Source organism: Peromyscus maniculatus, chromosome 10 (genome assembly GCF_049852395.1).
Source record: "Peromyscus maniculatus bairdii isolate BWxNUB_F1_BW_parent chromosome 10, HU_Pman_BW_mat_3.1, whole genome shotgun sequence".
Taxonomy (NCBI): domain Eukaryota; kingdom Metazoa; phylum Chordata; class Mammalia; order Rodentia; family Cricetidae; genus Peromyscus; species Peromyscus maniculatus.
This window is the reverse complement of record NC_134861.1, coordinates 84,761,298-84,774,985: the sequence shown is the minus strand read 5'-3', so window position 1 is coordinate 84,774,985 and position 13,688 is coordinate 84,761,298. Positions and strand designations below refer to the sequence as shown.

The window sequence follows — 13,688 nt, the reverse complement described above, 5'->3', positions numbered from 1 at the left end:
ATCATTCTTAGCCACCATGGCCAGTTAGAAGCAAGCCTGGACTACAGGATACTCTTTTCTCAAAAAACAGAGAGAATTTTATATTCAAAGTTTCTTTTAGTCATTGCTGTATCTCTGCTGTGATAAAAGTTTGCTTTTGTTTCCCCATATTGTTCCCCTCAGAACTGGTAGCAAACTGGGCATTTCTCCACTGATGTTAGCAGCTATGAACGGGCACACAGCTGCAGTTAAGCTCCTCTTAGACATGGGCTCTGACATAAACGCCCAGATAGAAACCAATCGGAACACTGCCCTTACCTTAGCCTGCTTCCAAGGAAGAACGGAAGTGGTTAGTCTTCTGCTTGATAGAAAAGCAAACGTTGAACATAGAGCAAAGGTAAGGAAAATGCTGGAACTTTGTCAGATCTTTGTCAGATCTTTGTTATAATGACAAAATACCTGAGAAATCATTTTAGAAATGGAAAAACAGGTTTATTGTAGAAGTTATGGTTTTATTACTTTATTACATTAGTCTACTATATATAGTTAAAATTCACTTAGGAAAATACTTGCGCATACATTTTTATAGGCATTATTGATAGGTTAAATAGCTGAAAACAATGCAATTTTGAAAGGACAGGAAACATGTAGTGTCATTCATATCATTGGACTTGGATCTCATTCAAATCCTTTTTCCCATACTGATTTTAGGTAAAATTAATTTTTAATTAAATATACCTCAAACAACTGTCAGTATAAATTTATGAATCTGTAGAAACTATATCATATTGCTCCCTCAGATTGTTAACATTTTGGCTATTTCTGGTCTCTTCCATAGTTTTTTTTTTTTTTTATTGTTTTTTTTTTTTTCATTTATTTATTTTCCATTAAACCTAGACTGGCCTCACACCACTAATGGAAGCGGCCTCTGGTGGGTATGCAGAGGTGGGCCGAGTTCTTTTGGATAAAGGTGCTGATGTTAATGCCCCTCCAGTGCCCTCCTCAAGAGATACAGCTTTAACCATAGCCGCAGATAAAGGGCATTATAAATTTTGTGAACTTCTCATTGGCAGGTATGTTATGAACGTATCCTATGTAAATGTTAGAATTCTCTGGGCAGTGTCACTGTGTAAACAATCAAATGTAATTACTTCTGCAACTTACATTTTCCTCACTCTTACACTGTTTTAGTTGACAGTAGCTATTCAGTATCAGACAAGGTGAAGGGGAGTTGCTAGAAGCTTCCTGCCAGGTTTCAAGAAAAAGGCTTGTCAAAGACCAGCTAGCTATAGTGGCACACACCTTTAATTCCAGCTCTTGGGAGACAGGGGCAGATGGATCTCTGTGATTTAGAGACTGGCCTGGTCTACATAGTGAATTCCAGGACAGCCAGGGTTATTTATGTAAGAGACCCTATCTTAATAAATAAAACAAAATAAAATCTTAAAGACCTTTGTGTGGCATCCTACATATTTGGTTCTGAGTATTCTTAACTGTTATTAACAGTACCATGAGTCTTACCTACCTTGATGTTAGCAGGACCCTAAAGTTGTTTTGTTTTGTTTTTTTCTCTATGTACTGTAAATACATGGATACAAATAATCTGAGATGGGTATTGCCTCATAGGATACTGTTTGTCTCCAAAATAATATCTATTTATTTGCAGAATTTAGAGTTATAATATAGTCATTTTTAAAATAAGGGAAGCATATATTGAACACATGGATATTTAATTTGATAGTTAGAAATTCTCTGTGATATAATTCTTAAAAAATCCATTCATCCTTGAGTATTTATTTTCCTCTTTAAATTTTCACAGTTTTTTTTTTTTTTTTTTTTTTTTTTTTTACTGCTATCCCTATCATTCCATCTCATGTAAGAAAGTGCTGTCTGTCATTCATTTCCAGGGGAGCTCATATCGATGTGCGTAACAAGAAGGGGAACACTCCGCTGTGGCTAGCAGCAAATGGTGGACACCTAGATGTGGTTCAGCTATTGGTGCAAGCAGGTGCAGATGTAGATGCAGCAGATAACCGCAAGATAACACCTCTCATGGCTGCATTTAGAAAGGTAGCACATCTCATCCTCATTCACTTGCATTGCACATGGTGGTCTGTGCTAGGGAGAGCTTGGACAGTGATTGTTCTAGACTTATTTTTATGACGTAATAGCTTTGATGAAAGCAATAATACTATGTGCAAATGAAATGCTCTACTGGCAAACCAAATAGATATAGTATTTCAGAAATGCTGTGAATGTGATTTATACTAGACATCAAAACTAAGGATACTTGTAAGAAGATAATCTAGACTGGCCAGCCAGATGATCCAGTGGGTAAAGGTGCCTGACATGCAAGCCTGGCAACTTGCGAGTGAATCCTGGAACTTACATAATGGTAAAAAGAAAACCAACTCCACAAAGTTGTCCTCTAACCTCTACATGCATGCCCTGACATAGGCACCCACATTCATAAGTCATGGGTATATATGCATACTTAGTAATAAGTAAAACAGAGAGTTTCTTGGGGTTTCTATTGCTGTGAAGAGACACCATGACCATGGCAACTCTATAAAGGAAAACATTTAATTGGCTTGCTTACAGTTCAGAGGTTCAGTCCATAGTCATCGTGGTGGAACATGATGGCATGCAGGTAGACATGGTTGGTGCTAGGAGAAGGAGCTGAGAATTCTGCATCTTTATCTGCAGGCAACAGGAAGTGAACTGTGACACTGGGTATGGCTTGAGCATATATGAAACTTCAAAGCCCACCTCCAAGGTGACACACTTCCTCTAACAAGACCACACCTCCTAATAGTGTCACTCCCTATGGGTTTATGGGGACCAATTACATTCAAACTGCCATAGATATTCTAAGTTGCACATTCAAAATCTAGTTATAATATTAATATTTAGATGCTTTTTTACATTACCATTGTAAAATAAACTAAGTTTTATTTTATCATTGATTTTATTTATTTGTTTATTGGGGTTGTTTGGTTGTTGCTTGGTTTCGGTGTTTTGTCTTGTGTTTTAGTTTGGATTTAAGACAGGATCTCACTGTGTAGCTTTGACTGGCTTGGAACATGCTCTTATACCAGGTTGGCCTTGAACTCGTAGGCTTGCCTCTGCCTCTGGAGTACTAGGACTAAAGGTGCACACAATGAGCATGGCCTTAATTGTTGGTTTTAAATATTAGGGGGAAAAATCAATGAAAACCTCACTATCAATAGTTTGCTGAAAAGTTAGTGTACTATATAAGAATTTTAATGAAGCAAAAGTAGCCTTTTCTCTATGTAGTGCTATTGCACAGAGCTGTGTGTGGTTTGATGAAATCATTTGCTTTAAAATATACCACTGATAACTTAATGTGGTTTTAGCCCAATTTGTTTCTTAGAAAAACAAGATCATTATTTCAGGAACTACATTTGTTTACTTTGAGATACAGTTTTGGGTTGGGGATTTAGCTCAGTGGTAGAGCACTTCAAGGCCCTGGGTTCAATCCTCAGCTCAAAAAAAAAGAGAGTATTTTTTTGGCATAAGCTGGCTTGAATCTTACTATATAAGATAGAGCTTGGGGGGCTGGAGAGATGGCTCAGTGGTTAAGAGCACTGACTGCTCTTCAGGAGGACCCAAGTTCAATTCCCAGCACCCACATGGCAGCTAACAACTGTCTGTAACTCCAAGATCTGATACCCTCACATAGACATGCATGCAAACAAAATAAATTATTTAAAGATAATAGAGTTTAAGATAGGGCTTGAACTTCAGACACTCTGCTTCAGCCTTTCTGGTAGAGACACATTTATATAAATTATATTTTTAAAAATTGATTTGAAGCATTTTAGATTGTATTACTTTAAAAAAATCCCATATTCGGGATATAGCTTAACGAGAGAGTACTTGTCTGGTGTGCAGGATGCAGTGGACTTAATTTTAACACCACAAAAACCTAGCATTCATAAAAGTACTTTGTAGATACTAAAGCATGGACTATTTTTAGTACATAAGTTACAAGACATCATCTTTCTCTCATTCTTTCTGACTCTTGATCTTATTTTGTTGTTGATGATGGTTGGGGTTTAGCTTTTTCTTTTGTTTTTTTTTTTTTTTCCTTTGCTTTCTCCTCTGCTCCCCCTCCCCCAGACAGGGTCTTCCTGTGCTGGAACTAAAGGTATATACCACCACACCCAGCACTCCCAATTACTGACTCTTGTTCTTTACTTCACATTGCTGATTTTTTTTTTTTCTGGTTTTTGGGGAGACAGGGTTTCTCTGCTCTGTGTAGTTTTGGTGCCTGTCCTGGATCTTACTCCGTACCCGAGGCTGACCTCAAACTCACAGAGATCCACCTGCCTCTGCCTCCCGAGTGCTGGAATTAAGGGCGTGCCCCACCGCAGCCCAGTCACTTTGCTGATTCTTATGGACTACACAGCCACTTACTTTTCCCTTTCACATTCAAATCTACTCTTTCCTAGTGTCTTCTTCTCTAAGTGTCTTCTTCTCTAAGTATATTGGCTGAATCACCAAGTTAACCTTCCTTCCCTCTCCACTGTAACATGCATTGCTAAACGGTCTTATTAATAGAAAAAATCCGGAGCCAGATATCGGGGTGAAAGCTGAAAGGTCAGAGAAGCAGAACAAGGCACAGCCAAACTTACCTCACTAACTCCTCAGCCGATCCTGTTTCCACGAATCCTCAGACTGAAAGCCTCTCAGTCCTCACCCCTGAGGGGTCTCAGTTGAACTGCTGCTTAATTCCTGTCTCCATCCAGCCATGTCCTTCCTGGGATTAAAGGCGTGTGTGCTTTTCAAGCAAAGGCATGCAATCTCAAGTGCTGGGATTAAAGGCATGTGCCACCACTGCCTGACTTTGTTCCCAGTGTGACCTTGAACTCACAAAGATCCAGACTGGATCTCCCTTCCAAGTGATAGGATTAAGGATGTGTGCCACCACTGTCTGGCCTCTGTGTCTAATCTAGTGGCTGGCTCTGTCCTCTGATCCCCACATAAATTTATTAGGGTACACAATATATCACCACACTCCACTGTGTTAGTATTCTCTTGACTGGTTTGCTCTTCAAAGCCACCACAATGTACTGTCTTGTAGATCTCACCTTCCATTGTGAATCCCTAATGGAAGAGTCATGTTGTTCCTTGATCTTTGTGTTACCTTCTATCTGCTGACCTCTGTCATCAACTAGAATGCTCATGTCCCTCCTCTTTTTCTAGTTATTCGGTTTTTTGGGTAGTTTAAAATCTCGCCGTCACAAACTGTTCCCATTTTGTTAGATTTCATGTAGAGGTTTTAGAAGTTCTATAATCCTACTGCAGTCCTTTCTTATTTTTGTCATTTTTTGTTTGTTTGTTTGTTTTTTACAAGTACCAGAGTTACAGGAATAGATTACCAAGTATACAGCTTGGCTACCTATATTCCTTCTCTCCCTCTTTCTTTTAAATGAATGCTAATGGGGAGGGTGTTATATGAATTGTGGCATAGAAGTATTTTACGGACTGTAAGTATTCATTTAAAGCCTTTAAAAGATAAAACAGATAATACAGATTAAAGGTAAAGAGCCCAATTTTCTCACACCTGTAATTCCAGTCTTTTGGAGGCTGGGGTAGTGCCTCACAGAACAGGTTCAATACTCGCCTCGACATAGTGAGTACCATAATTTCAGCACTGGGGAGAAAGAGGCTTACAGAGATGTGCTAAAAGACAGACTGGTCTATCTGTAGTGACTTCCAAAACAGTTAGGACTACAAAATGAGATGCTGTCTCAAAAAAGAGGGGCAAAAGGCTTAGCAGGTAAAGGTACTTGCCATGCAAGACCGGCAACTTGAGTTTGGTTCCCCAAATCCACATAGAGGTGGAAGAAGATAACTGAATCCACGCATGACAGAAATACATGCACGTGTGTAGAAGTATGCACATATATACAAAAACTTAATACTGTCTATCCTTCTTATGTAAAAGGATAGCAGCTCGTAATCATAAGTATAAACAACAGTTTTGTGTGTGTTTGAGTGTGTGTATGTGGTTTCTTTCTGTGTAGTCTAGGCTATCTTGGACCTTTTGTACTGGGATTATAGGTATGGGCCATCACACCTGTTTGGAAATAGTTTTTACCTTTTTCTTTTTCTTTTTGAGGCAGTGGCATACTCTGTAGTTCTGGCTGTCCTAGACTTGATATGCCAGCCAGACTGGCCTTGAACTCACAGTAGTTCCCCTGCCTCTCTGCTGGGGATTAAAGGCATGTGACACCAAGCCTGGCAATTATTTTTACTTTTACTACTTAGAATTAAAAAACAAATGAGAGCAGGGGAAAGGTTGACGTTTGTAGACTCTTTTCTCATTGGATGTCTCGCTCACTTTTCTTCATGCTGATATTTATTCATTTATTTAGAATTTTAGGCCACATTGTTCTGTATTTTGTGAGGTGAAATGAACGATGTAGTTGAAACTCGTTAGAAGAAAAAGCTCTGCTTTTCCTTTTAGTATATATACACAGTTAGGTCTTTAATTTGTGCCCTTAATATTTACTAGTGTTAATGTTCTTTCAGACAGTGTATAGATTTATTGAACTCCGTTGGCACGTTTTTGATCTGACAGTGATATCTGTTTTTAGGGTCATGTGAAGGTAGTACGCTACTTGGTCAAAGAAGTCAATCAATTTCCATCAGATTCTGAATGCATGCGGTATATAGCAACCATCACTGATAAGGTAACGTACGTATTATTTAAATTCACCTTATGTATGAGCCGGAATTACTTTTGGTTAATACAGCTTTCGTGCCAGTAAACTCATTGTGAGCAATAAAATATACTATATAGCAATTTCCTTTCTGTAATATTTATGAACTTTTAAAGGATTTACCTAGATTTGTAATGTATTCTGAGAACAAGAATACCTTGAAGCCTTCAATACCAAGAAGTTGGGGTATGGCAGTTCATATTATTGAATATTAGGGTTTTTTTTTGTTGGGAGTTGAGTTAAACTAAAATTTATTTTGTTTTATTTTGGATTTTCAAGACAGGGTTTCTCTGTATAGGACTTGATGTTCTGTAACTCACTCTGTATACTGGCCTGGTCTTGAAATCAGAAATCTGCCTGCCTCTGCCTCCTGAGTTCTGGGATTAAAGGCATTGCACTACCACATCTGGAGTAAATAGATATTTTGAAAATTTCATTTGTTTTTTTGTTTTTCAATACAGAGTTTCTCTGTATATTCCTGGCTGTCCTCAAACTTAGAGATCTGCCTGCCTCTGCCTCCTGACTGCTGGAATTAAGGTGTGCGGCACCATGCCCAGCTAATGTTTTTACTAATAGTAATATAAGGAATATATATTCCTTTGTTGTTCTTAAGTTTGTTTCGAGAATGAAATCACTAAATTAATGCTCCTGAACATGCTTTACATCTGTTTGTTGTTTATATTGACCCCATTTATAGGAAAAATTATCATTGTTATGGTATATATGGGTTTTTTATTTTTAGATTTTATGTTACTCATGGGTGGCTTGCTTACATGTATTTATGTACACTGTATACTATGTGCATATGTAATACGTTTAATTTTTTTACTCAAAATATAGGCCTAAGTTAGTTTCTGGGTGTGTATTTTGAAAATGGAAAGCTCTTTCTTGTGGTTGTTTAGGAAATGTATAGTTTGATATCTACACATCACTCCCTCCCCAACAACCCTTCCCCCCATCCTGGCCTAATGTTCATTTTTAAGTACTGTAATGAAGGTCATGTTTTTAGGAATCTGACTAAATTTGAATTGTCCTTTAAGGCTGGAAATGTCTCAAATTTTTCATTGCAGGAGATGCTGAAGAAGTGTCATCTTTGCATGGAGTCAATAGTACAAGCCAAAGACAGACAGGCTGCTGAAGCAAATAAGAATGCCAGCATACTGCTGGAGGAACTGGACCTGGAAAAGGTAATGGAAGCGGTGGTACATGGAGACCATCCTTTATCATTCACTGTCCTCTAAACTTAAGTCTGTCCATGCTGTTTAACTTTGTTCTTCTCTATCAGTATGCATTGTTTATCATAGTGATCAAGCACTCACCAAGTTTGATTTTGAGTACCACAGGGGCAGTAGACATTGTTTTTTGTAATCTTAGTAAAATTTTATTACAGGGATCATGTGGATCTGAAAGGAAGCATACATTCTATCTAGAAGTTAGTGTTATTTCAGTTAAAGTTCTCTTAATCCTCAACCACAGCCCTAGAGTTTATTACCAATAAATTTATCAGAGATACCACATCTACTGCAAGGCACAATTGACCAGTGAAACACAGTCACTCAGAGCATTTAATGTGTGTGTTGGATTTGGAGTAATTAGGTGGTTGATGATTTTGTTTTTGTTTCTAAGAAAGGTGTGGATCCCAGGCCACCCTTGAACTTGGTATATATGTATCCTAGGCTGATTTCAAACTAGAGATTATCCTGATTCAGCCTCCACTGTCTCAGAATTACAGACGTGCTAACTTGTTCATCAAGTTGTTTGTTTCAAGTGACAAACTTACCTTACATGTTTCTTTTTTAAACAGTAAACTACTTGGGCAGTCTCTGGCTCTTTCTGTGCTCTCTCTTTCGACAGCTCATCCTCACTACCTTATGACCAGGCTGTCTCAGAGATAGTTATTGTAGCAGGAAAATTAGTTTGAGGTCTAAATTCTGCTATTCACCTTTTTAGTTTTTAAGATTTACTTTTCTGGCCAGGCAGTGGTGGCGCATGCCTTTAATCCCAGCACTTGGAAGACAGAGGCAGGCGGATCTCTGTGAGTTCAAGGCCAGCCTGGTCTACAGAGCGAGATCCAGGAAAGGCACAAAGCTACACAGAGAAACCTTGTCTCGAAAAAAAAACAAAAACAAAAAATCTCCCTTATCTTTCTGTTTTGCCTCAGTCTCACTAGTAGGATACTGTGACTTTTTTTTTTATATATATATATGTATACTAAGTGCCATTGTTTTCAAAAATGAGAATGCTTATGGGCAGGAAACAAGACTATCTGTGCACGGGGTGAGGGTGGGGGCTCTGTTAGTATCTGAGGAGGCTGAATGTGTTGGATCCCCCTGGAGCTCAAGTTAGAGGTGATTGAACCACCAAACAAGGGTCCTTGGAACGAATTTCAGGTCTTTTGCCAGAGCAGTAAAAGCTGTCACCCACTGAACTTTCTCCAAACCTAATTTAAAAATTATAAGTGATTATAGAAATCATGTGTCTTTTTCATTTACTCATTAAAATAAGATAAGCTTTTCTTTAGTTTTTTATAATAGGGATTGAATTTGGGGCCTTGTGCATGGTAGGTGAGTATTCCATCACTGAGCTATGTCCTAGGCTTTTCTTTTGAGACAGGACTTGTGGTGTAGCCTATACCAGCATCAGACTCACTATGTAACCTTAGCAATCCTTGAATTCAAGATCTTACTACCTCAGCCTGCTGAATGTTGACATTAGAGTATACATAATCAGTCATATCTAGCTTAAAAATAAGTCAGGTGTGGTGGCGCATATCTTCAATTCCGACACTCAAGAAGCGAGAAACAGGTGGATCTTTCTGAATTTAAGGCCTTTTTATTCTACATAATGAGTTCTAGCCAAGCCAAGGCTACTTAGTGAGATGCTGTTTCAAAGAAAAAAAAAAAAAAAGTTTTATTTACAAAATAGTCAGGCAGATTTTTTTTTGTCATAATTGAGACCCAAACACAGGGCCTCCAGCGCTCTACCACTGAGCTACATCCTCAACCCCTCTTTTTTGTTACTTTGTCTTTTTTTCTTAAGTCATGCAGTTTTATGCATGTAAATAATAATGTACTTGAATTATGGTCCCCTAATCCCTATTCATTACCCTCTTCTAATTCCTTTCTCCAAATCCTTCTATTTTTGCATTTAAGAAAAAAACTTGGGCTGGAGAGATGGCTCAGAGGTTAAGAGCACTGGCTGCTTGCTCTTCCTGAGTCCTGAGTTCAATTCCCAGCAACCACATGGTGGTTCACAACCGTCTATAGAGAGATCTGGTGCCCTCTTCTGGCATGCAGGCATACATACACTATATACATAATAAATAAACCTTTCAAAGAAAAAAACTTGATTGCAGCTTGATATTTTAAAAATGTCCTAGAGCTAACAGATACTGTCCTATTAGTGTCTTAAGTGTGGTTGCAGTATCATCTAGCACTAGCAATAAGTTGGATCCAATGACTTTGAATTTTAAGATTTCTTAATTGCCTTGTAATAAGTGGCATTATAATGCCCACTTTTATTTGAAGTAAGCTCTAGTGTTGTGGTTTTGTTTTGTTTTGTTTTTAAACAGTTAAGGGAAGAAAGTCGAAGGCTGGCTTTGGCTGCAAAAAGAGAAAAGCGAAAAGAGAAGAGAAGGAAGAAAAAGGAAGAACAAAGAAGAAAATTAGAAGAAATTGAAGCCAAAAATAAGGAGAACTTTGAACTCCAAGCCGCCCAAGAAAAAGAAAAACTTAAAGTGGAAGGTATTTTTTTCCAGACAAGCATCCAGTTCGAGACTGCAGTCAAAATCATATACTTAGCTGCACCTAGTAGCTGTAATTCCAGTTGCTTAGTAGGCTGAGGTAAAAAGATTGCAAGATTAAGACATGTGGATTATACAGTGGAGTTCAAGGCCAGAATATAGGACTTGGTTAGATTGTCTCAAGACTTTAAAAGAGTGCCAGGCAGGTAGCTCTGCAAACATGTGCCTACCATGTGCTGAGTCCTTTGTACTAAACAACAACAAAAAATTAGCTTAGGATAGACACGGTGTGGTGTACCATGGTAATCCCAGTATTTGGGAAGTGTAGAGCAAGAGGGTCAGCAAACACTTCAGGGTCATCCAGTCAGTCAAAGGCTAACTGGGCTGCATGAAACCCTGTTTCAGAAAGCAAAATACAACTACTTCTGCTAATTGTAAATGTGACTAGATTTACTTTTAAGTTGGATGTCGTGGCACATATTTATAATCCTAGCATTCAGAGACTGAGGTAGGTCGATTACTGAAAAGTCAAGGCTAGCCTTGACTGTGTAGTAAAACGCTGTCTCATGTCTTGTTTTTATTTAAATACCAGGCAGTCAATTTAGAAATGGTTTTAACTATTTGAGGACCAAAGGTGATAAGTGGTTATTTGATTTATTAATTTCCCACCTCACTGTTTAGATTTTCATTTTGGGTTTGGGTTTTGTATTGTTTTGTAGTTTTTTCTTTGATTTTGAGATACTTTTGCTGTATTTAGCTCATGCTAGCCTTACACTCTACATCCTCCTACCCCCGCCCCTTTCAGGTGGTCTAGATTATGGACATTTTCTTCCATTCTTGATTTTTAAAACTTTTGAGTACATTTGCTTTGTCTCTCTCCTTTTTTTTTTTAAACTTTACATGTAAATGTATATATTATGTATAATGACATAATTGAGTATTTTCTCAGTTACATTATTTTATATATCCATAGTAACATTATTGTACTTAAATTAGTGATTTTATAAAACTGAATACATGATTCATGTGCATATTTCCCAAGCTGTTCCCAAATCCTCCTTACAGTTGTCGGTTGTATCAGTCTCATCCGTGAATGACTAACTCACTATTGCTACCTTCACAGAAGAACCTGAAGTCTTGACAGAGCCTCCAAGTGCCACTACCACCACTACCATAGGAATCTCTGCTACCTGGACTACTCTGGCAGGTTCCCATGGTAAAAGAAATAATACCATAACTACAACCAGTTCAAAGAGGAAAAACAGGAAAAATAAAATTACTCCCGAAAATGTCCAGATTATATTTGATGATCCACTACCGATTTCATACAGTCAGCCGGAGAAGGGGAACGGGGAGTCCAAGAGCAGCAGCACCAGCGAGAGTGGGGACAGTGACAACCTGAGGATTTCCAGCTGCAGCGACGAAAGCAGCAACAGCAACAGCAGCAGGCAGAGGGACAGTCACTCGCCAGCTGTGGTCACCACCGCTGTGACCAGCAAGAAGCAGCCTTCTGTTCTTGTTACGTTTCCAAAGGAGGAGAGAAAATCCGTTTCTGGCAAGGCTTCTATAAAGTTAGTTCCAAGTTCTACTTTTGCTGGTGTCATGTGAAACACCTTGTTGCTAATTTTCTATCTTTCTTTATTTTTTTTTTTGAAACAAGTAAATTAACTATTAAATTTTTTTGTATGCTAAAAAGACTAAGCTGTTGTTTAGATCTTCTGCTGAGAAAATAAATTACTTTTACTATGTAATTTTTTGTGATTGTTAAAATTAGCCTATGGAAAGTATTGATATATGAATCAGGGCACGGTGGCACATGCCTGTAATTTCAGCATTTGGGAGGCTGAAGCAAGAGAATCACAGGTTGAAATCCAGGTTATGCTACATGTTGACTTGAGTGTAGGCTGAACTATGTTGCAAAACCCTGTCTCACAAAAAGAAAAAAGTATTGATGTGTAGTTTCACAGCATTAGGATTCTACTCCACTAAATTTACCCATGTGTTGTTTGTTCTTAAAACTGGCTCTTTGTTATTCTGTGTGGACTAGTAGAGAAAGTAGTAGGAACAAATTCCTCGTGTGTTCTCTTTAATTGGTCTTACACAATAAGCTATGTCACTTATAACCTTTATCATTAATTTTCTGCATCTGTTCATTATTAATGTGCTTTCCCTCCTTTGTTAAAGATTGTCAGAGACTGTCAATGAAGGGACCAGTAATTCTCTGTCAACTTGTACAAAATCTGGTCCATCTCCTCTTTCTTCTCCAAATGGGAAGTTAACAGTAGCAAGTCCTAAGCGTGGGCAAAAGAGGGAAGAAGGATGGAAGGAAGTTGTAAGGAGGTGAGTGATTCTTGGGTTACAGTTAAAGTCCTCCCACCATTCTCAAGGGTGCAGACAAACTCAGGTGCTAAAACGAAATCTGGTCAAGAGACACACATGGCCCCAAAGTCAGTGTTTTAAAAGGAGAAGTGAGGTAGTGGTAGATGACTCTAATCCCAGTGTAATTCTCTGTGTAGCTCTGCCTGGCCTAGAACTCATTGTAGACCAGACTGGCCTCCAACTCAAAGAGTGCCTCCCAAGTGCTGGGAACCCTTCATCAATGTGAAGATTTAAAATTAAAATGTGCCAGCCCTGGTGGCACATGCTTGTAATCCCAGCACTAGGGAAGTACCAGCAAGAGGAGCAGGAGCTTAATGTTACACGATGAGTTTAAAGCCAGCCTGGGCTGTCTGAGGTTCCCATTTGTTCATAACAAACAAATCAATAAATAAAATTCACACTGCTTGCTACTCTTCCAAGGGACCTGAATTCAGTTGCCAGCACCCACACAGGACAGCTCTCGACTTCATGAAACCCTAGCTTGAGGGGATTGGACACCCTTTTCTGACCTCCACAGGCCACCTGCACACAACATGGCATACAATCATGTAGATACACATAAATTGAACCAGCTTTTCCAAGTTGTCCTGTGACCTCCACATGTACTCCCTGACACATGTATGCACACACCCCTAATGTAAGAATCTTTGTAATTTTGCAAAGTGGGGCATAATAGTTCATGCCTGTAATCCAAGAACTTGAGAGGCAGGAAGATTGTTTGATTTGGAAGCCAACATAGGCTGTAGAATGAGACTCTGTCCTTGAATAAGTACTGATCTTCCTGCCACCAACTCCCTGCACCTGGCAGGCTACCCTAGGTGATTTTTATCTTTTTT

General features: G+C 38.6%; 1 protein-coding gene across 1 annotated transcript in view; it reads left to right on the top strand.

Annotated features, from left to right (window-relative positions):
- Ankrd17 (ankyrin repeat domain 17) overlaps positions 1–13,688 on the top strand; it is a 140,714-nt gene that overhangs the window by 105,802 nt on the left and 21,224 nt on the right. Inside the window, 8 exon segments of the mRNA XM_006991673.3 lie at positions 163–376; positions 877–1,052; positions 1,887–2,049; positions 6,606–6,701; positions 7,802–7,918; positions 10,303–10,474; positions 11,597–12,044; positions 12,658–12,813. Of these exon segments, the coding sequence (XP_006991735.3) occupies positions 163–376; positions 877–1,052; positions 1,887–2,049; positions 6,606–6,701; positions 7,802–7,918; positions 10,303–10,474; positions 11,597–12,044; positions 12,658–12,813 (1,542 nt within the window).